Source organism: Mus caroli, unplaced genomic scaffold (genome assembly GCF_978045245.1).
Source record: "Mus caroli unplaced genomic scaffold, Mus_caroli_1 scaffold_4, whole genome shotgun sequence".
Lineage (NCBI taxonomy): Eukaryota > Metazoa > Chordata > Mammalia > Rodentia > Muridae > Mus > Mus caroli.
In genome coordinates this window covers 56,135,755-56,160,026 of record NW_028227259.1, presented here as the reverse complement: position 1 = coordinate 56,160,026, position 24,272 = coordinate 56,135,755, and the positions used below count along the sequence as shown (strand labels likewise).

The 24,272-nt window shown below is 44.5% G+C and overlaps 1 protein-coding gene across 4 annotated transcripts in view; it reads right to left on the bottom strand.

The window, feature by feature from the left end:
* The window catches only part of Rbpj (recombination signal binding protein for immunoglobulin kappa J region), a 189,314-nt gene that overhangs the window by 62,455 nt on the left and 102,587 nt on the right, over positions 1-24,272 (bottom strand). The window contains exon 1 of one of the 4 annotated variants that reach the window (XM_029477019.2): positions 2,389-2,540. The exons of 1 other annotated variant lie outside the window; for it this stretch is intronic. In XM_029477019.2, the coding sequence (XP_029332879.1) occupies positions 2,389-2,525 (137 nt within the window). In that variant the 5' untranslated portion in view covers positions 2,526-2,540. Of the gene's footprint in view, positions 1-907; positions 1,684-2,153; positions 2,250-2,388; positions 2,541-24,272 lie in introns of those variants that run through there. 2 more of the 4 variants (XM_021162518.3, XM_085836697.1) reach the window with 2 other exon arrangements.

Sequence of the window (24,272 nt, the reverse complement as noted above, 5' to 3'; positions counted from 1 at the left end):
TAAATCAAAACAAACTACATTGCATTACTATACAGAATTTGCACTGTGCTCACGATCAGAACCAGCGTGTGCCCAATTTTAACCTCGAGTTATGCACTAAGTATGAAACAAATGCAAATTCTCACAATTTCATGTATGCTCATAAAGTGTGGCTTACACTGCAAGTATTCCACCTAAAAATTCTAATAACCACGTTTTTAAAAAGCTTCCCAAAGTGCCAACATTCCTTAGACCTCATCTTCTATGTCCTCATCAACAACTCTTTGTGTCCAACTTTATATAGAGAAGAAGCTGCATATGACTTTATGGGTAATGTATCTTCTAAAAGTAGCGATCAACTAGTGGAAGAATATTTCTGAACAATACATTCAGTATTAACAACCCTGAGTTATTTCAACCCTGATGCAGTAATTCAGGCCATTAGTATACAATATCCTACACCACACCCCCAGACTTCACCCAAGCTTTTAACATTACCATAACAATAAGAGCTGAAAACAACTTAATGCTCATGTAACACAAGGAAGTACCTTAAGATAACCAAACTAAAAGCTACCAGTCTTTAGACTGCCTGTAATTAATGTATTCCACAAAGATCCTCAAAGCAGTATTCATCAAACCAAAACTACACTCTGCTCTTTGGCACCTGATTCCCAACGTCGGAATAGGAGTTGCCACACATCCACAGATGTAAAAATCACAAACTACATACTCAAACTGCAAATTCAAACAACCATAAATGGTAAACTCATTTAAATTATAAAGAAGCAAGCCATTGATCAAATTCCCAAAACAGATGTCTCCGAAAAGTAATTAAAACTGTAGCTACAAATTCCAAGGGGGGGGGGGGACCGATAAATTTCTTCACCCCAACATTCACAAGTTTTCAACATCAAAATTCACTCACCTCCTATTCACATCAAACGCACATCCACTGCGAATATCAGAAACTATTCTCCATCACCAACGGGGGTGGGGGGAAGTACCTTTGAGCCTACTTCTAACATTCTTAAAATATACCCTTCCATTAGCCCTCTAGTAACCCAGGTGCAAGGCTCCTGCGGATGCACTTGGCCTGGGCCATCAGAAGCCAATGATGGGACAGCAATAACCATCAAGAAATCGAGATCCTTTTCCAGCGCTACTCTTACCAAGCAAAACAATCACGGGCCCAGAAAGATGGCAAAGAAAAGTGGAGTCGTTTTGATCCCAAGAGAGAGGCGCATAGGGGTAGGGTAGGGGTGTGATCCCGAGAGAAATGGGTGCGAAGGAAAGGAGGTGCGCGGAAGGAGCAAACTTAAGTATCCCAAGCATCTCCCATACTCAAACAACAAAAGCAAACCCTAGAGTCTGTGCGCACTTAGAAGCACCAGATGGAGTCCCCGGGGTTGAGACAGTTCAACAGACAGACACAGTGGGCAGCGGATAAATCAGGCAGGCAGTGACGCGAGGGGAAGGGGATGCTAAGAGAATGAGACACTACATAGGGGAGACAAAGCCTCTGGGGGTGGGGGGTGAGGACCAAAGAGAAAAAGGTAAGAGGGGATACACACGAGAAAGACAATGGAAGAAAGAGAACGGCAGTAATCTGGTGCCAGGGCTGTGGCAGGTCACCCGGCTACTGAAGAGAGGGATACAACAAAGGGGCACGGGAGGAGGGACAGCGAGCGGAGTGGAGGTGCAGACGGGATGCGGGGCGCGCAGCGGCTCCCACAGAGAGCCTAAGGCGGCGAAACAAAGGGCTGGGGGCAGAATCGCGGGGGGCAGCGCGCACAGACAAAGCGCTCCGGCGCCCAGGGCAGCGGCTGGGAGGACAGGCGACGCGGGCCACGCACGGGGAACAAAGCTGCGCCGGGATCCCCGCCAGGCCCGCCGAGGGGGGCGCGCGCCGGGCACGGTGCCCACGGCCCCGCGCGCCGGCCGCACTCCGCCCGCAGCCGCCGGCCTCGCCACCGCCCGCCCTCACGCGCCCGGAGCCCGCTCCACCGCGGCGCACGGGCGAGCCCCGCACCGGCCCGCGCCACCGCGTCGCCGCCCCGCGCCGCCTCCCGAGGCCCCGGCGCGCCGCGCGGCCCCGGCCCGCCGCCTGCCGCCGGCGGTCAGACGCCCGCAACTTTCCCGGTTCCCAGCACTCGCTGCCCCCTCAGACTTACCCTGTCACAACAGGCGCCATCTTCCACAAACTCTCGCCAAAACTCCAACCCTCGCGAGATTCCCCCCGCCGCCTTTCCCTGCTCCTCTCCCCCGCCCCTTCCCTCGGCCTCGCCGATCGCTGCCACCCGGCCCCCGCGCCGTCTTTCCCCGCTTCGCCGCCGCCGCCGGGAGCCAGCCGCCTCGCGCCGCCCGCGGACTAAGGGATCTGCTCACTGCCTTTCCCTGGAAACCTACCCCGCCGATGGAGCATGCGCAGGCCGCTCCTCCGCGGACGAGCCCTCCAAGTAGTCCATGGGGAGCGCTCCGGTTATCCGGGTTTTGGGACGCGCCCTCGGGGACGTACGTGGAGACTGAGGAAAACCGGAGGGCATTACTACGGGGACCGGGACTGGAGGGGTCAGGAGGCGGGGCCCCGGGGCCGGGAGGAGGGGTCCTGGGAAAATGCGAGCGTCTCACAGGCCTAGAGGAGACGCCTCCTCGAGTGGGTGTTTTCCAAGTGGCTTCCCGCTCGCCGCGGGTTCCCAGCCTTTTTCATTCATTCAGACGTTCACTGGACGCCTCCCTTATGCTAATCTCAGTATCAGGTGCCGGAGCGGCGGAGATCGGGACAGAGCCCCGGTACCCCGTGACCTGCCAGCGACTGTCTTCATTCATTTGCTCCCGCACGACCCGCACACGCGGCGAGACAGGCGTGATCGCCGCGTGACCTGACCCTTCCCAAGAGCTCTGCAGGGGAAAAGCATTGGGAGTTAAGCTCTGTGCCTTTCGCCGCTTCTCCCCATGCGAGCTGGGGTCATCCCGAGGTCAGCCTCGCGCAAAGGCATCCCCCCCAAACCCCCGATGTTCACTTTGCACCCACACGTCAGAGCCCCGAATGGTTGTCCCCAGAGCCACCACTACAAGCCCGGGCACTTGGGAGCGAGCTACCCGCCGAGCTCCGGCTGCCTGGGGAACTCATGGCAGCAGCCAGCTTGCAGGATGTAGGTGTGGGTGCAGACGTGTAGGTGACTGCCTAGAAGCAGCTCCTCCGGCGGTGGCCCGATGCTGGCGCCCGCCCGATGCTAGTCTTGCCTAGGACACCTCTCGGCAGGTGTCTCCCGTCCCCTACCTGCGATCCTCCCTGCTCTCCCCCCGCCCCCCTCCCGGCCCTTTGCTTTCCAAAAGATTTCCCAGCTCCTGCATTGCCTGCCTCCCGCAGGGAGCCACAAAAAACCCGGAGAACTGGATCAGCCCGCCCGAGACCCGCTCCGGAGCGCCGCAGGATTGGCGCGGCGCGCTCGCGCCACTGCGCATGTGCACAATGCGGGCAGCCCGAGTCTCACGCTACACCTCCTCCCGAGCGCCTTCCACCGCTCGGCTCAGACACAACACGGGCCGTGGGAAATTTCCTAAGCCTCGCGAGAACGCGCTCGCCTACCCACCCCGCGGGCGGCTGGGCGTGCGCCCTACATCGCGCGGAGCGGGGGCCCCGACAGGTGTTCGTCCCGTGCGGCTCCCGGGGCGCGGAAGGCACGGTCCGACCGGCGCCCGCGAGGCGAGGCGGGGCGGTGGGCGCGTGGCGGGGAGCGGCGGGCGGAGGCCGCCCCGGCACACTCACGCACGCGCCGGGGAGGCTTCCTGTCGCCCTCCCGAGCCTGGTACTTTCCTGAAATGTGACAGACGTGGTGCCCCCCCGCCTCCGGGAGCTGTCAGCCAGGCCCGTGTCGGCTTTGAGTCATGCATCTGAGTCACCTAGTCTGGCCTCCACTTCACTTGCTCTACAACAAGTTTGGATTCCCTTAACTATTGTAGCAATGGGTGTTTTTGGTTTTTTGTTTGTTTGTTTGTTTTGTTTTTCCTTTATAGTGTCTTCGATGGCTTTGTGAGCCGGCAAGGCTCCGGGAAAGCTGAGCTTAGCGATCTCAAACGTTTGCACAATTTAAATAGCTTCCCCTTAGTCTGTTCCTAACCTTTAAAGGAATCCTACATACATACCAGTTTCTGTCTCCCCTCTCCCCCAGATGACTTAAAACGCCAGTTAGGTTTCCTTCCTCTTTCTATACTTTTGTAGTAAGCACTCTGTTCTAGGTACTGTTTCATCAGATACGTTAGTGGCTGCTGTTCCCCACGCACCCTTTTTGAATTCATTTACTTGCCCAAGAGCTGTCAGAACCCTTCTTCACTCTGCCACTTTTCAGATTGGCGTGGTGCTGTGTAGGACTAGTGTCTTGCTGGCATCATGCACCCACAAATGAAGACTGGGTTTTGACATTTAAAGGACAGTGAACCCTCTAATAGCTAATGTCTCCTGGTTGAAATAAAGATTTGCTAACTGAAGGTTTGTAAGGGTATACGATATTCGTTTGACTATTGCTTTATTTACTTCCCATTTTTAAAAGGACGTATGCCCCTTTAATACGCTATGTCAAAACATGTCTCATCCAGAACAAGAGAGTGCTGCAGAGGTAAAATGCCTTTAAACATTTCCTCAAGGATTTTTAGGCCTAGTGTGACAGTTTGTGACACTAATGTTGGACAGAAGGCCATGAGACCTTGGAAAGCCTTGATAGTCATAAAACTAATCTCAATTCAAAAGCTCCACCTACTGTGTTTTCCTTTCTCAGTAATGCCAATTCCTTTGCCCTCACTTAAGAGGACCTCGGAATTACTTTTGCTTTTTTTATATATCACACATTCAGGATTGCACCAGCAAGAAAAATCATGCTAGTCAGATCTATTGGTCTATTTTCTAATCTGTAATATGTAAGGAAAGAAAGCTAATATTCCTCCCAGCTTTGGAGGGTGCAGGAGCAAATGATGCTAACATCTGTTTGGCTGTCGCAAGTCCTCCTTAACAGATGGTGTCACAATAATAGAAGTATGTGCACACGGATAGGTCACATAGACTGGAAGATCGAAAACTAGAGGTAGAACGGGAGCCAGGTTTATTCTTTTTAGAATGACTTTTTTTTTCTTTTAATGATCAAGTTATCTTTTCTTTCTTTTTTTTAAATATGTGTGGGTCTGCACAGGCCATGGCACACGTGGAGGTCAAAGAACAACTTGCAGAGTTTATTCTCACCTACTAGGTGGGTTCCAGGGATCAATCTCTGGTTGCCAAATTTGATGCCCTGAATATCGGCCACTGGGCCCAACTTCTTTGAATCCCACCACTTCTCACGTTACTACTTTGGGCTCCAAGATTGTGCAAGAACCTTGGATCACAAGGGAACTAGTTTCAAACCACGTACTATACCTTCAAAGTAGACCTAGATCCTAATCGTTTCTACCTCCCCAGCAACTAGCTTCATCTAACCCGTCTGTTTCCCCACCTAGCCTACAGGTTGACTCCTAAGTGATCTTCCTTCCTTCCACCCCACTGCTACCCAGCCTGAGGCTCTTCTCGTGGGACCCCGCCTCCTCATCCTCAGAGATTCCACTGGTTTTTCCATTTCCCTACAAGAACTTACCATTTGGCTTGCTGCCAGACTCTCCTGACCTCTCTGACTCCCAAAGTTCCTCCCCTTCCTTTACTTGAAGCTCTAGCTAGCCTGCTGCCCTTCTTGAAGCTCAGAGGGCACAATAAGCACTCTTAACACCAAGCCTGTGCCCTCTCCATGACTTGCAGCGCTCTCCCCACACCCATATAGGAGGAAGTCTTTTGAAGTCTTTGGGTAAATGTCATATACCCTGGCCATTTTCTGGCCACCCTTCCCTAGAGTGACTCCCATGCCTCTTTCTTCTTACATGCCTTGTTTCTTTCTATCTTCAAGCTTCAGTTCCTGGACCATTGCCTGATGTGAGGTAGGTAGTCATTACTTGCAGGGAGAATGGAGAGAAGATAGAGAAGCTCTTAGGGCAGAATAGAGATGATTTTAAAGGATGGAAGGAAGAATATTTGGAAGTGGCAGGAGGGAAAGATGGGGGGAGCCCATTTAGAATTGGACCAGTAAGTGGGGCTCTACTTTTAAGAGTTTTCCTGCTCTCCATGTGAGCCCCTCAGGAAAGAAAATTTTTTCTAGTGGACAATATAGAAATAGATACTTTCATGGGTGGCTTGTGGGTTTAAAAATACAGTCTTTGTGGAAATTGTGGGAATTTGTCACTGTGTGTTAATCATACAACTCGGTGTGGTTTGTGCTATAAGTGTACTAACCTATTTGTTGAGTTACCTGTATGTTTCAGCACTTGTGATGGTCAAAGAAAATACTGGGAACCTCCTGCATATCAGTAAGAAATGTCTTTTTCTTGTTAGTTTTCCTGTATTTGTGTGTCTGAATGCATGGGCATGGAGGTCAGAGGACAACCTTGTCACTTGTCATGCTCACTTGTCACTTAGTTTGAGACTGCGTCGTTTTTGGTTTTGGTTTGGTTTGTCGAGAAGGGTTTCTCTGTGCAGTCCTGGCTGTCCTGAAACTCACTCTGTAGACCAGGCTACCTCCCAAGTGCTGGGATTAAAGGCGTGCACCACCACTGCCCAGCCTGAGACAGCATCTCTTGTTTTTCTCTTGCATATTCCAAGCAAACTGACCAGAGAGCATTCAGGATTATTTTGTCTCTGCCTCCCATTTTCCCATAAGAGCACTGGGGTTATAGGTGCTCTGTGTAGGAACCTGGTTTAATATGGGTTTGGGGACATTGGACTCAGGTCCTCATCTAGCAAATGTTTCTATTCACTGAGTCTTCTCTCTCAACCCAGGGTTTGCTTTATTTTAAATCAAGGAAAATTGAGGACTGTAATAGTATGTATCTCTTTTTAAGTAAAACTTACTCTTTAGGTACTTAGGGAGAAGTTTCAATAACAAGCAAATAGTGCTAGATACTATGTATACATTTGCTTGTACTATAGAAAATTATTCTAGGAACAATGTATGTGTCTGCTAAGTCAGAAATACTTTTTATATACTTCTGTGGTAGAATCACATAGTTTCAACAACAGGCAAACAGTGATACATAAATGTACACTTAGTAGCCTATTTGTTTCTATTTCATGTCTCTCTTGGATCCTTTGAATTTGTGCCTAATGCATAAATTGTCTACTAGAAATCTAAAACAGAGGAAAATAAAAGAAAATGTAATGAATGTTCAATAAGCAGAGAGAGAGAGAGAGAAAGAGAGAGAGCAGATTTGTTTTTCTGTTTACTTCATTGGAATCCTTTTCCAATAGATGTTAGGCATGTGATGTGGCATCTCAGTGGAATTAAAATGGAAGAACTTTTGGTCCACTTGGCTCAAGTCAAGTGTTTTACAAAAATGGCTGACACAAAGGGACTTCAGCCTCCTCCTCCCCTCCCCTCCCTTGCCCTGCCCCACTCCGCTCCTGCCCCAAGTAGCAGAATGTACAGACAAATCAGTACTGGAGAGCAAGCCTGGATTACCAGGCTTGGAGCAGGATGGAAGAAGATCTACCTCTTGCCTCTGTAGAGATAACCATTGAGTTGTGTCTCACCGTTTGAAAGAAGTAGGAAGAGACAGAAGTATATAAGCACAGTACACAGCAAGCTCTGAGGTGTGAGGAGACTTGCATTGAGGAGAACTCCAGTTAGAAGACCAATACACATAGACGCAATGTCCTACATCCACGAAGGACCAATAAGCAGAGACCTAGGACAACTACAACCCACAAACATGAATTCCATCAGACATACTTGTACGTCCATGTTAATTCTGCATTATTGCATAACAGGAAGGAAATGGAACCAGCCTAGATGTCCATCACTAGATGAGTGGATAATGAAATTCTGGCCCATATATACAATGGAATTTGTTCAGTCATAAAAAAAAAAAAGGAAGTCATTAAATATGCAGGAAAATGAATAGGTCTGGAAAATAGATTAAGTGAGGTAACCCCAACTCAGAAAGACAAATATCAAATGTCTCATATATGACTCCTAGCTTACATTTATACATATGCATATAAGTGGGTATACGTGTGGGCACGCAATATGAAACTAGAAAGGAGACCAGATGAGAAACAGGGAAGCTGAAACAGAGTGAAGCAGGAAATAAGACACATGTGACATCAAAGTGGAAAGGTGGCTAAGAACTGCGAGGTCATGGGGGAGGGGGCAGGACAGAAGAATTAATTAGCAAAAATAAATTTTGTTTGAAAACGCTGTCATGGAACCCAATATTGTCTGCTTGAAAATTAAGATGTTTTCATTGTAAAAGGAAAGGATGGGGGCTGGAGAAATGTCTCAGGGTTTAGGAGCACTGGCTGTTCTTCCAGAGGAGCTGGCTTCCTCACACTCACGTGATTGCTTGCAACTTTCTATGACTCCAGCTCTAGAAGATCCAGTGCTGCTGCCTTCTGGCGTACAGAGGCACAAGGCTCACAAATGGTGTATCTATATGCATGCAGGCAAACTACCCACACACGGTTAAAAAAAAGTCACTAAAATTCTGAGTGAGTGAGTGAGTGATGAGTGAGCGAGTGAGTGATGAGCAAGTGAGAGAGCAGCCTGTGCCAAGGAGCAGGTATGTGTGGCGGACTATCAGAGGTGTGAAGTGTGCTGATGCAGTGGCCTGGTCCAGGCTTGCAGAGTTTCTAGTACAGCAGGAGGATCACCTTTCCCCACAAGTTTTCATTTCAGGAGTGATGGCATATTGTTTCTTTTTATAACCCAATAAATGAAATATTTAAATAGGAAAGGTATGAGTTTGGAAGTCTCTGAACATGTGTCCAGTTGTCCAGTGGGCAAGCAAAACAGTTGGTGGCTCATTAACACATGCAACATTCAGTGCTGCTTTTATTCATTCTCTCTGTCTCAGTAGGGTGTCACTATGGAGGCCTGGCTGACTGGAATTCACTGTAAACCAAGCTGCTTTTGAACTTCTGAAAAGCCTACTTTTGCCTCCCAGTGAGGCTAATGTTGCTTTTATCCTACAATCAAGTCATATCAAGATTCCCATATTATTATCTCACTGTCTCTCTCTCCTCTCTTCCTCTCTCTGCATTTTCTCTCTCCTGATGTGCACAAGGTCTTTCTCTTCCTCCTCCCCTCTGCCTCCCTCTCCATGGAGACTCCACTGACCCGTTGTGAGGTCAGAGAACCCACCGGAGAGCTACCCCCAATAAACCTGCCTTTATGTACCTTAAAAAATAAGAAAGAAAGAAAGAAAGAAAGAAAGAAAGAAAGAAAGAAAGAAAGAAAGAAAGAAAGGGAGAGAGAGAGAGAGAGCTTCCCCCAATGAGCCATACCCAACACTGAGCTTTTGTAGCTATAAGCGAGTAGACAATGGTTTTAACCCCTAAGGCCTGTCTCTCCCTGTAAGATGTAGGTGATGGTGCCCAATTCATAGAGCTGTTCTCCTGAGAATCAAAGTGTTACTATATGAGGATAATACCATGAGATCAAGTCACTAAGTCCAAGGCTTGCATCCTTGCCAACATCCTTCTAAAGCAGGACGCATTCTGAGAATCTCAAAAAGCCCATCTTTAGATAGCCAAATATCCAGATAAGTGTTCATGTATCTCTTTAGCATATCCCATTCGGAAATGGCAGTTATTTAATAATATTATTAAGTTAAGTATTATTTAATTTCGAAATGGCTCACATGCCTCAATTGAGAAAACCCACTGTAGATGACTAGTACATAGTGAGTATATGAAGTAGAGAATCCTACCACCAATCACATGGAATGGGTACCTAACAGACTTCCTGAAGGGTAGGGGATACATCAGTTAGAATGCATACCAGACTATCATGAGGATCTGAGGTTAATGCTCCAGTACCCGTGTAAAATCTAGGCATCCCCCCAAACACACACACACACACACACACACACACACACACACACACACGTAATCCGACCTGGGAGGGAAGAGACGGAGGATGATTCCTAGCCACTTTAAGGGACTCTGCAAGTCCCACGTTCAGAAAGAGAAATACAGGATGAGAAACAACTGAGGAAGATATCTAATGCCAAGCGCTGGCTTCTACATGTGCACACATGCACACACAAGCATGTACACACATCGCCGAGTTCCCATTCATCCTCACACCTCCCTTGTATTTATAGCATCATCTCTATTGTATCCAAGTGTATGTTAATCAAATTTACCAAAGGTTGAAAGTACGGAGGATGTTTTTAGACCATGCAATTCTGTAAGGAATGTGAGTTCTAACTCCAAGACTAGAACAGAACAAGGAGATCACTGGAAGTGAGTCACAAAATGAACGAGCTTGAGAGACAGACTTCAGGTGAACTTGAGAAAAGAAAACAGATACCCACCCTAACTTTCCAGCTACATTTGAGTTTTCACAAGATTCTTTGGCCCTAGCAAGTTGACTCTTTTGTGGGCCTGGTTTACTTTCTGCTTAGCTTGCTGAGGTTCAGCAATGCTAGGAGGCAAAATAAGTAAGCAGGCCAGTTGCTCTAGCTAAGGGCAGCATGAATGGGATCAGCGTGCACTCGGTGCAAAGCATGCGAGTGAGCCTAATCAGCTGTCAGAGGCTTTTAACAGCAAATCGATAGGAAGAAAATGTTTCCACACATGATTGATACATTTTATTCTTTTCATAACATAAATGATATAAAGGCTAAAAACACTAAAAAGTACTGCCATGGGAATCATAAAGTTCTAGCTATCCACTCATAGAGGCATATATTTAAATTCCAGCTTCCTCAGCTTCCCCCTTTTTGTCCTGTATCACATAGTGCACCAGTTTCGGGGTTTGCATTATGTCTGTGTTAAATGTCCACAGCTTAAAGAAACAACTGGTCCACTATAAACAGGTTCATTTTTTTTTCTGCAAATGAGGAACATGGAATTGGAAATATTACATGAATTACCAGGTACTCAGGAAGCTTTTCACCTCACCCCCACCCCACAACCCATTCAGTTTTCCGAACCCTTTGATGGACTATCACCGCCATTGTGTTTTATAGCATGCATCCAACTTAGAGCACTGAAAGCAATTAAAGAGAAACAACTGTCCTTAAGTAAGGCCATGGCATTTAATTTTCTTTTTCTTTTTTCTCTTTTGGTTTGTCTAGACAAGGTTTCTCTGTGTAGCCCTGGCTGTCCTGGAACTCACTCTGTAGACCAGGCTAGCCTCGAACTCAGAAATCTGCCTGCCTCTGCCTACCAAGTGCTGGGATTAAAGGCATGTGCTACCACTGCCCAGTGGCATTTAATTTTCAGTAGGCACATTTGCTTTTGAAAAGGCAACTGTTGGGCTAGGGTATTGGCTCAGCGGTTAAGTGCTTGTCAAGAAAGTATGAGGATCTGAGTTCTGATTCCCACAAAGCCATGCAAATGCCTGGTCCATCTGTAATCCTAGCTTTTGAAGGCAAAGCAAGCTGGCTAGGAGATTGGCCATATTGGTGAGCTCTGGGTTTGATTCATAGAGTCTGCCTCAAGGAAGATTGTAGAAGAACAATAGAGGGTGATTCTATCTCGAACACGAGGATGGTCTTTCTCACAATTTCATGGCAAGCCTTCCAGAAAGGATTTAGGCCTTGTACATCGTATCAAAATAAGGACCATCAACCTGCAGCGAGAACTTTGTGGCCAGCATCTTTGTCCAAAACGGACTGAGCAATAAAAAGCTTAATCTCAGAAACATCTATTCAAGAAATAACAAATAACTGTCAGCTCCCTAGCTGGTCTCCTACAGCGTCACTGCCAGAGTTGTGTTTTGTCACCTTCAATAGGAGCTGTTGACATTATGCAATTTCAGATACGAACCACATTAACTTGTCATGATATCAATAGGTAGGGGTTTTTAAAAATTATTTTTGTATTTATTTTTATTTTATGTGTAAGGGTGTTTTGCCTGTAAGGGTGTATGTCTATGCACCATGAACATGTCCAGTGCCCACAGGAGAACAAGTGCTCCTAACATCTGAGCCATCTCTCCAGCCACAACATGTAATGACAATTGGTTATCTGGTTTTGGTTCTTCAAGTTAGGGATTCTCTGTGCTTGAAACTCACTCTGTAGACCAAGCTGGCCTCAAAGATCTGTACACCTGACTCTGCCTCCAGAGTTGGTGGGATTAAAGCATGCACCATCACACCTACATGTAGGAATTCTTAAAGATATATTTTTATTATTTTTAAAATTATGTATGTGTATATAGGTTTTCCTATGGGCCAGGAGTGTCAGATTGCCCCTTGGACCTGAGTAACAGGCAGTTGCAAGCTGCCTGATGTGGGTGCTTGGAATTAAACTCGGTTCCTCTGGAAGAGTGGTACATGCTCTTAAGCACTGTCACCAGCCCCCATGTAGGGATTTTTAAAAGGAGCTCTTGAAACCTTTGAAAAGGGAAGGAAGGAAGGAAGGAAGGAAGGAAGGAAGGAAGGAAGGAAGGAAGGAAGGAAGGAAGGAAGGAAGGAAGAAGAAAGGAAGGAAATAGGAAGGAGGGAAGAAGAAAGGAAGGAAAGAGGGAGGGAGGGAGGGAGGGAGGGAGGGAGGGAGGGAGGGAGGGAGGGAGGGAGGGAGGAAAAAGGAAGGAAAAGGAAGGAAATGAAATGAAAAGAAAGAAAATAAGTAAAAGCCTCTGGTAATTTTCAATTGAACTATGGATAAATCATGAGCACAGACATTCTGATACATCGTATGCTTGAAAAGCTTCAGCTACATCTAATGACCTGGTCACTAGAAAATGTATTAAAGAACTGACTTAAGGACTGTGTTGGGATTTATAACTGATACGACCCTATATAATTTTTTGCTGCTTAAATGATTATTTAAATTGTATCATGATTAGCATCCTGTAATAGGTAAAATACATTATACTGAAGTGGAAGGAATATTCCACCAGTGGAAAAAACATTTCTTAAGCTCATAACTACAAATTGCCTCCCTTCTAAGTACTTTGGAAAGATTTGGAAATTTATTCATGCCTTTTTTTTTTTTCTTCCAGTTTTCCAAACACGTGGCCTAAATTCTACCCTCAGAATTACTTTTGACTTCACTGAGAGTTATAAATTACCGTCTGGGAAAAGCATTTGGCTCCCAGTTTTCAATGTACTCTCAATTTCTCCAGTAATGTTCTTATGAAATGCAAATCTGGTGTTCATCAAGCAGTTATACCTACAGAGAGCATCATATTTTCCTTCACCAGCAAATCTAAGTCTTTTATTTTTAACTAGCATGGCTATATCTATATTTGCATGGTACTTTCCAAGTTCCCGAAATAAGCAATAATCATAGACTCTACGGCAAGAAGAGAAGGACGTGAAAACCGAAAGATAACTTCTGAAGAACGGGTTCCGTGCACAAGTATTTTGTTATATGCAGCAGAGGGTTTCCAAAAGGGTGTGTGCCAAACCTGCAACTGTTTTCTGTTCTAAAAGATGCTAGGGCTGGGAATGTGGCTGGGTGGTGGTAGAGCTCTTGCCTAGGTATGTATGAGGCCCTGGGCTTAATCCTCAGCAGTGCAATAAAGAAGGAAGGAATGCAAGCTGCGATTTATAATCTGTGAGCTCGATAAGCATCACTGCGTCTTCACTGCCCTAGGCTCTCAAAGGAACATCCATCATCTCTGTTGATCCTCGGGACAGTGCTGAGAATAAGGAGCTTCCTCCATTTTCACAGAAAACTCTCAGAAAAGGTGATTCATGCTCATTATACTCTTAGAAGTAGAATCGATGATCCAAGGACAAGTCTTTATTTAGGAACTATAGATATGTACATTATTTTATTATAAACTAGTAGGAATATTTAATGTCAATATTTCGTTATCGGATTATAATATGTATTTATTTGCTCTATGTGTGCACAGGCACACATATACCATAGTGAACTCATGGAGGTCAGAGGACATCTTTCAGGGGTTAGTTCTCTCCCCCTCCACCTTGCTGTTTCTGCTGCACTGCTTACTCAAGGCTACTGGCCCATAAGCTTCCATGTGACTTTCCTGTCTCCATCTCCTACCTCATGGTAGACTTTCTGGGACAACAGATGCATACCACTGCATCCGGCTAGTCTCCATGGGTATCAGGGATTGAAATCAGGTTTGAAGCAAGCATGTTTCTCATGCTGAGCCATCTCACCATCCCCAAACTGTCATTTTAACAAATTACATACAGAAGTACAAATAATAAGGGGAGGCAGGACGTGTATTTTTTTAAATTAGCTCTTGCATTTGTTTTAAATATTTGAACTAGTAACACTGAGAAACTGGGATGTCTGACAGCTAAAGGAAGAACACAGGTCTAATGCCCATTTAGGGGGTTTTGTTGTGGTTTTGTTTTTTACTATGTTAGTTATTTAAAGAAAATATTTCCCAAATATCATCATGAGGAAAAATATGTAATAATAGCTCTTATAAATAAGGACAAAAAAGCTCTTATAAATAATTTATAAACATATAAACTACATAACAATAGCTCTAGGAAAGAAGGAAAGGAAAGGAAAGGAAAGGAAAGGAAAGGAAAGGAAAGGAAAGGAAAGGAAAGGAAAGGAAAGGAAAGGAAAGGAAAGGAAAGGAAAGGAAGAAAGAAAAAGAAAGAAAGAAAGAAAGAAAGAAAAAGAAAGAAAGAAAGAAAGAAAGAAAGAAAGAAAGAGAAGGAAGGAAGGAAGGAAGGAAGGAAGGAAGGAAGGAAGGAAGGAAGGAAGTTCTCAGCAAAATACTAGCAAGCACCAATAGAGTAGGTAGAAATTTGTCTGTCTTCAACCTACAAAATGACCTCTAGAAGAAACCAACAGCCAAGCTCATGCTTGCAGGTAGAAAACTGGGGTGTTCTCTGTAACACCAGTAAAACAAGTAGGGAATACTCTTACCAGTCCACCCAACATTGTACAGAATGCTCTACCCAAAGCAATTAGGTGAGAAACGAGCATATGGCACATTGGGATGATGTGCTGGAAACAAGACCACTATACAACAGTCAAATGTAGTCGATGTATTTGAGGGTTGGGGTGGCTGTGGGGGGTTCAAGACAAGGTTTCTCTGTGTAGTCTCTGGTTGTTCTGAAACTCAATCTATAGTCTCGATCTTCCTCTAACTCAAAGATCCTCCTGCCTCTGCCTCCCATGTGCTGGGATTAAAGGCATGTACCACCACTATCTGGCTTAGTCAGTGGATTCCTCAGTCAGCGAACACTGTGAATGTAATTAAGGAAATAATCTAAGACAAGTATACTAATCTATGCCTGTGATTGCAACATTTACAAGGCTGAGACAGAAGGATCTTGAATTTGAAGTAAAAGCCTTGACTACTTAGGGAGACTGTCTCAAAGTAAATAAATAAATCCATTCAAATTGTAACAGCATCAAAAAGAATAAAATACTCAGGAACATTTTTTTTTAAAGTATAAGGCTTGTAATCTGAAAACTACAAAACATCACTGAATAAAACTCCAAAAGAGCCAAGTAGAAAGTCATGCTGTGTTCAGGGATCACAGAATGCTGTCATCCAGGTGGCAACACTCTCCACTGAGCTACAGGTTCAATGCAGTCCTAAGCATATGCTTTGCAAAAATTGACAAGGAAATTTCAAAACCCACAAAAAAAAATCTTTAAAAAGAAGTTAGACTGACATGATCTCATTTCAAACATACAAAACTGCAGTAATTGAGTCTGTGTGGCCCTGGCGTGAGAACAGACATGCAGAAAGCAAATCCGAAGTCCAGAGGTCAGCCCTCACATTTACATTTGTTTGATCTTGAGAAAGACTTCAAGGAGAAACAGCGAGGCCCAGGGATAATTGGGTATTTACATGCTAAAGAGTGAAACTGAGGGCTGGAGAGGTGACTCAACGGTTATTGAGGACCAAGTTCAGTTCCTAGCTCTCATGTGGGCTGGCTCAGAAGCACCTGTGACTCCAGCTCTTAGGCATCCAATGCCCTCTGTCTGGCCTCTGCGCTCTGTGTGTGTGTGTGTGTGTGTGTGTGTGTGTGTGTGTATCTGTGTGTGTGTGTGTTTCTCTGTCTCTGTCTCTGTCCCTCTCACACATATACACATACACACAGCATGCATATACACAGAGATATAGACACACATAAATAAAAATGAGTCTTAAAAATTAGATCATGTAGCCGGGCATGGTGGCGCACACCTTTAATCCCAGCACTCAGGAGGCAGAGGCAGGCAGATTTCTGAGTTCGAGGCCAGCCTGATCTACAAAATGAGTTCCAGGACAGCCAGAGCTATACAGAGAAACTCTGTTTCGAAAACAAACAAACAAACAAAAATTAGATCATATGTCAACATAAAAATCCCAAACTGCAACTCATCAAAGAAAGCATAAGGAAAATCCTTAGAAGTCTGGATTAGCAATGGTTTCATAGCTATGGTGTGGAAGCATTTAAACAATGCATCAGGGAAAGGCAGCACATAGCTGCACTTCCAGATCCTAGGAGGTAAGAGAAGAGAAATCAGGAGTTCAGAGCCACCCTTGGATACATAGGACATAACCAACCTGTGTTATGTGAGAACATATCTCAAAAACAGAAACCAAGCATAACAATGAAAAACAAAAATAAATTGGATTTCATCCTAATTAAAATCTTCTGAGCTTCAAAGGATACTCTCAAGACAGTAAAAGGAGGGTTAGGTAGGAGGCTCAGTTTTTAAACTGCTTCCTAAAGCAAGCCTGAGAACCCGACTCCAGGCTTGGCATCCCTGTGACAAGCCAGGAGTCTGTAACCCCAGCACAGGTTGGCTCTGGGGACTCACTGGCCAGCCAGTCTGCCTGAAAATAGCAAACTCCATTTCAGCGAAAGCCTGTCCAAAAAATAAGGTGGCAACTACACTCATGAAATGTTATCAACAGGACTGCCTAAACATGACATGAACAGAGTGACATTTAGGGACATGTTAACATGGAAGGGGGGACGCTCACGAGGCCTCGGTCCTAACTACAGGCAACTAAGGAGTGTTAGAGCAAGAGAAAGAGTCTTTCCCAGAAAAAAGCCCCAAGTGGTCAGCTATGAAGTCATATGAATACAAATATATGGACTGAGCAGGTTGTATTTATTTATATAGTAACGTGTGTGTGTGTGTGTGTGTGTTTCTGTGTGTGTAATAATAGAAAAGGAAAGAGAGAAAAGTGGGAGATGTTGGAGGGAAGAAAGGGAAGGGAGGGGAATGATGTAATTATGTTATAATATCAAAATATAATAAAAATGAATTTTAAAGACCCTCAAGTTTATAGTGTGCCAAAATCATACCAGTACTATTTATTCTATTTTAACTCTAAGAGCTATGCTAGCACAAAATAAATGCGTCAACATTTTTAGGTACACATTAGGAAAAAGGTGGAGGGATACTGAAGAAGACACATGACTTCTCTGGGCTTCACACACCAGTGCACCCACACACATGCACATACTGCACACAAAGGTGAAAAAGACATCTCACAGAATGAAGGGAGATATTTGCAAACAATTCATTTGATATGAGCCTAGCATAGAGAATAGGGAAAAAATTCTTAAAACTGAATAATATAAAGACAAATAACTCCAACAGGTGACCTAGCCCAGTGAGTAAAGGCACCTGCCACCAAGCCTGAAGGCCTGGGTCCAACTTTCAGTGCTCGCCTAATAGAAGGGGTGGTCTGACTCCCTCAAGCTCTCCTCTGACCTCTACATTTGTGCTGTGGTGCGCGCGCGCGCACGCGCGCACACACACACACACACACATTTTTTAAAAGACAATTCAACTTTAAAATGGGCAAAGAAGGCCAAGGGAAATAGCATGCAGGAAAGAAGGAAGGAGAGGAGGAGAAAACCAGAGAAGGAAGAGGACGGTAAGCTGGAGGTATGACTGGTGATAGAACCCTTGCTGAGTGTGCAAGGCCTTACATTTAATTCCTAGCACCTCAAAACAAAAGGATGCAACTAGATATTCTTCCCCTGCCCCGAATATGCAATTATCCATTAAAGATATTTTTAAGTGTTCAATGGCATCAGCAGCATCATTAGTGAAAGACCACTTCATACCTTCTAAGAAGGCAACAATGAAAAAGAGATAAAGACAAGGACCAAAGACTGACAAGGCTTGAAAGCCCATACTCAGCTGACAGGGATACAGAGCAGTGTAGCCAGTTTGAAAACACATTGGCAGTTCCTCAAAAGGCTAAGACAGACTTTCTAAATGACTCATGGAGTTCATGCTCAGGTATGAAACCAAAGAGAACCGAAAATATGAAATATATGTCCGTACAAAAGCATAAATTTTGGCAGTACTATTAATAACGTCTAAAAATCTGAAACTGTAAATGCATGCTCACTGATGAATCCATAAATCAAGTGCAATGTGTCCAGAAAATGGAGTATTAGGCTACAAAAAAGTTAATTACTGATAGCCATTACAAACTCCTAAAACTGCTCTATATGTAAGAAGCAAATTACAAGAAGATACTGTATAGTATGACTCTAATGTCTGGAAAATACAAGTCTGTACAGACAGTAGATTAATATAGAGATGGAAGACTGGCTGTCTAGACCAGAGGGATATATAGAGATAGATGTAGAAGTAGACATAGACTTAGACATAGACATAGAGATAGAATGAATGGGTGGATGGATGGATGGATGGATGGATGATGGATAGGATGGATGGACAGGTGGATCAATCAATAGATTAGATTAGATAGAAATGATAGCTGCCTCGTGGTACAGGGCTTGAGTTGGGAATAATATAAATTGACTGTGGTGACAAGTATACAAGTGTGTGAAAAAAAAATCACCAAATATGCACTGTGGTCCCTTTTGTATGCAGTGCTGGGATTGAACCTTGGGTTTTGTGCATGCTGAGTGAGCACTCTACCGAGTGAGCTATACCCTAGCCCTGAACATTCACTTTAAATTATTAAATTATATAGCTTTGGGAACAGACCCCACTAAAGTTGTTAAGAAGACAGACAGATGAAGGAGGAGGAGGAGGTAAGGAAGAAGAAGAAGAAGAAGAAGAAGAAGAAGAAGAAGAAGAAGAAGAAGAAGAAGAAGAAGAAGAAGAAGAAAGAAGAAGGAGAGGAAGGAGTGAATAGTTATACTTCATTCAGTTAAATGATTTAAAAATGTTGATATGAGGTTTGCCTCGATGGGACGAAAGATAGATAGATAGATAGATAGATAGATAGATAGATAGATAGATAGATAGATAGATAGATAGATAGATAAAGAAATAAATAAAGGAGTGAACTCCACAGAAAACCCATGAACAGTCATCACTTTGTTGATCCATCCCTGATTCTCACACTAAAATTGAGATTGCTCTTTAACATTTCTTACGTGGCGTGACCTTAGTGGTGTATGTGCCTGGACATGCACGCACAGGTAGGTGGAGCTGGAGGTTGACCTCAGGCATCTTTCTCAGTCATTCTCTATCTCATTTTCTCAGACAGTCTCTCACTGAACCTGGAGCTCACTGATTGGGATAGACCTGCTGGTCTTCAAACCCCAGGGATCCACCCTCATCTGCCTCCCAGCTGTGGAATTACAGGTGTGGGCCAAGCACCACGGCACCTGGCTTTCTTATGTAGCTGCTTGGGAGAGAATTAAAGTCCTCCAGCTTTCTTGGCAAGTGCTTTCTTGACTGAACCATTTCCCCAGCTTATCTTTAAAAAGAAAAAAATTAATGGGTGGGAATTATTAAGCATTAACTTAAGTGGTTTTATAGGACATAATCTTTGTGGCTCCTTTATTCCTATAAAGTCTGTGCCCCCTTTTAAGGAAGTTATGGCTCAGAGAAATTAGGAAGGAAGTTATGACCCAGAGACATGAAGTAACTTTCCTAAACTCACACAAATGGTTCCAGATAGTTCCAGCTTGAATGCTGGGTCCCACCCCAGTCTTTCTCTATAGCCTGCACAAGGGGTGCCCAGCTGGTGGCCTTCTCTCACCCCCACCCTTTATTATAGCCCAGGGCTGGGGGTAGGAGAAGGGGATTTGAAGGGCAATTACAAGGCTAAGGTTACCTTGAAGACCAAGTCTAGGCAATTCCCGAGAGTGGGTGTTTCCGGAAATCAGGGAACTAGAGAGGAATGGCATAAAAACAGTATGGGAAATGGAAGTCTTTAAAAAAAAAAAAAAGTGAAAGGCAGGAGGGGGAATGAAGGGAAGAGTGCGTTTAAGGTTGTACCTGGAACTTGAGTTACTCTGGAATCCAGACACCTTTGCATTGCGCTCTTGGCATAGCCTTGCTCCAGGCCCAAGGAGAACTCTGAGAGCTTTATTGACTACAATTTCCCCAGGAAGGATATTGTCCAATTCTCTCCTCTTTGCTATTCCCTCTACCATTGTACATGTCTTTTAAAAGTCATCTCTGCAAGTGCATTCCTTTAATCTTGCTTTTTAAATTAGCCTTTAACTTCAGCGCATTCCATTGAGTCCCAGTCCTATCCCAAAGTTGCTTCTAACAATGCTTCCGTTACAGGGGGGAAAAAAACTCCAACATTTTAAAAATCACAATTACATTTTAAATGGGCAATATGTGCATATGGAACAAAAATTTAAATTTATAGAAAAGAATATTTATATTTGCCAGGTTTAGCAAATAAAAGTACAAGATGTAATTTCAGTAAACATCATTGTGTACCTTTAGTGAGGTGGTTTTTTGGGTTTTTTTGTTTGTTTGGTTTTGTATTGGTTTTACCTAGAACATGATCAACATAGTTGAGATCAAAGACATTTTCTTTGATTTGGGAATAATTGAGGTTGTAATTTGGGAAAGACTTAAACCTACTTTTAAAATGTGCCCGAGGCTTTCTTTCCAAAGAGGTAGCAGAGCTCACACCTGGTGTGTAAGTCCTAAGGGGCTGGAGACTCTGCTTGGTGCTGACAGAAGCCAAGCTGTCTTCCAAGAAAGGGATTGACTATGGTTTTAGATTTTGAGGAGTTGGGTATGGGGTTTCATATGCAAATGGTGTGGAGAGGTTAACAACATTTCAAAGGTCAACTGGCATGTGAGGAGAAGTTGTCTATAGCTCAGGTCAAAGGTTCATATGCAGAAAATTTTGGGATCTGGTTAGCTTAACTTCATTTTAAGTGCCCAGAATCAAAGTTCTCCCATTTTAAATCGTTTCTTCCTAGATGATATGCATTTATCCCATGTGTTAGTTGGTGTATACTTAAACTAAAGTTATTAACTGTTTGTCTCACATTTATTCATTCATTTGTGTATTCACAACCAAGGGTTGAAACCTAGGACCTCACAGGTTGCTCAAGGACTCTACCATTGAACTACACCTCCCAACAGTTGAAATCAAGGTTTAATATTATCCTTTATCTGGCAACACTCCATGAACAGAAAAGCCAGACTCTCTCTGGTCTTGTTCGGCCTCAGAAAAAGAAAATTCTATTATCAGTTTTGTGAGTAATCTTCCCGGAATGTTCTGCCCCACCCCCCGACCCCACCCTGTCTTTGGTTTTTCAAGACACATTTCTCTATATAGAACTGGCCATTCTGGAACTCGCTCTGTAGACCAGGTTGGCCTCAGACTCAGAGATTCACCTCACTCTGCCTCCCAAGTGCTAGGATTAAAGGTGTAAGCCACCACATCTGGCTTTCAGGAATATTCTATAACGAACTTTGGTTTCTAGCAATCAAAGTTATCAGACCCAGGACAGAATAACCTTCCACTTATAGTAATCAAAAAATCTGAAGGAGAAAAATAATGTTGCTTTAACATAAGCTTGTAATGCAGGGCCGGGCAGTGGTGGTGCCACCTTTAATCCCAGCACTTGGGAGGCAGAGGCAGGCAGATTTCTGAGTTCAAGGCCAGCCTGATCTACAGAGTGAGTTCCAGGACAGCTGGGGCTATACAGAGAAACCCTGTCTTTGGGAAGAAAAAAAAAAAAAAAAAAAGATTGTGGTTTCCAGGGAAAGCCTGGAACTCACTCTTAAGGTCAGGCTGTAGATCAGTAGATATGGGATCCCTTTGTGTCTGGCTGCTTTAGGGTGATTTTCTTTAAAGGTTATCGGTGAAGATCTCTGCCTAGGACCAAAGGCCAGATAGACTCACTATCTCAAAACAACCTTCTGAATTTACCATCAGGCAGTTTTACCAAGAACGCACGTCAGTCTTTCAAGAATCCGATGGTCTCATTTAGCTCACCTCCCTTTCCTCTTACTAACTTTCACCCCGACATTTATTAACTCAAAAATAATATTTGTTGAATGCTTACTATGAGACAGGAACTGGGTAACAGGGCTGAACTGGAAGTGGGGCTGTTCTTGGGAAATTTGTATTAAGAATTCAAATATGGGGCTGGGTGTGGTGGTGCATGACTTTCATCCCAGCACTTCAGAGGGGCAGGTAGGCAGATCTCTGTGAATTACAGGTAAGCCTGGTCTACAAAATTCCAGGACACCAAGAACAATATATGACATATGTAAGGGATTTTCAGTGATGATAAAGCCATGTAAGAAATTAAGCAGAAGTTATCGACGCTGGGGAAGAAAGGGAACCTCACTTCACACAGGCCAACTGGCCTCATAATAAAACTTTCTTTTACCTACTAGTGAATTTGACTCAGTTAAGATGATCAAAGTAAGCCGGGCATGGTGGCGCACACCTTTAATCCCAGCACTTGGGAGGCAGAGGCAGGCAGTTCAAGACCAGCCTGGTCTACAAAGTGAGTTCCAGGACAGCCAGGGCTACACAGAGAAACCCTGTATTGAAAAACAAAAACAAAACAAAACAAGATAATCAAAGTACTTTAAGTCTGCACTCCAATAGAAAGGTTGTCAGGCACATGAGCAGAAAACAATAACCCTCAATTTGGAGTTCACTTGATCAACTCCAGCACTCTTTCAGAGTTTATAGGTTTGGCTCTTTCTACTGTTCCTTGGTGAAAGCTACGTGGGAAAGGTAAGAAGTGCAGTGTGTCTTGATACCAATCGTTAGCTTTGGTATTACAGACTCCTTTGATTGAATGTGCATACACGCCCTCGGCTCTGCAAGCATCGGGTGCTTTTTATCCCTATTGAGAGGTGAAATGCGAATCCAAAATTCAACTGATTTATCCTAGGATACCCAGGTCAGATGCAGACAAAAATCAAGGCTGGCGATTATCTAACGGCTCTGCGCAGAGCTGGCTCCTTGGTACGGCATGAGGTCCTGGGCTCAAGCTCAGGGACTTCAGAGAAGAGACAAGGGGTAGCAGGAAGAGGGAAGGACAGAAACAGATGCTAAAGATGGTTATCTCCTCCCTGAGCCCAAACCTGTCTGTACCACCTCCACTGTTTGCCCAACCCTGCTTTTGCATTGTAGAATCGATTTTAAAAGGGAGTTAAGCATGGCACAAGGAGTTGGGTATGGTAAGGAACTTGGACATAACCGCTTCACTCTGGTACAAACTTGAGAGTCCTGGGGCCCCACTTTTGCCTTGCAGATCACACATTGCCCATGCTAACTAACCCTCAGAGATTAATTATCAGCCCATGATGCTGATGGGTACCAGATTATTCTAACGCAGCCTTGGCTCTGTCTTCTGAGAAGCTGCTCGATGTTTCCTGCTTGGGCCTGGCGAGCTTCACATGGGTTCCTAAGAAGAACCTCTACTTTCCTTTGTCCCTCCCAGAGAGGTGATGCATTTTCACGATGATTAAAACCCCCCAGCAGCCTACGATACTATATTAGTCCACCCAGGCTTCTCAGAATCGTGTGTTAAAATTGAAACTGAAACATCATGGAGGTGGGAAAGTCGACTCATTAGAGTAGGTGACCCTGCCAGTTCCTGTAGAGCTATTCTGAGTGTTGGTGCTATTAAAAATAGGCATGAGATTCAAGGTAGATCTCTAGATAATGCTGTTCTCCTAAACAAATTTTGAAGAAATAATGGATTTGTAGACCATTAAAATTTACTGAGGGCTAAAAGAAGAAATAACAAGGTGTCTTCACGTTAAACTTTGCTGCGGAGGTAAGAAGCCAAGAACTGTTTTGAAATGACTCTCTAACTTAATTGTTCTTCACTCTCATGCCAACGTGTGTGTGTGTGTGTGTGTGTGTGTGTGTGTGTGTGCGCGCGCGCTTTTCTGGGAGAGAGATGAACTATTCGCATAGGCTAGTGCACACACTAGGAGGCTCTCTACAGCTTCCTCATCCTACCTTATCTCTTTGAACTTTGACCCTGCAGCACAACTGGACTCCCTCCTCCTTTAAATCATCCATCCCCTGGATACTGCCTGGTGGCATCTCACTGACTCCACTGGTTGGATATTCCTGACAAAAAGACAT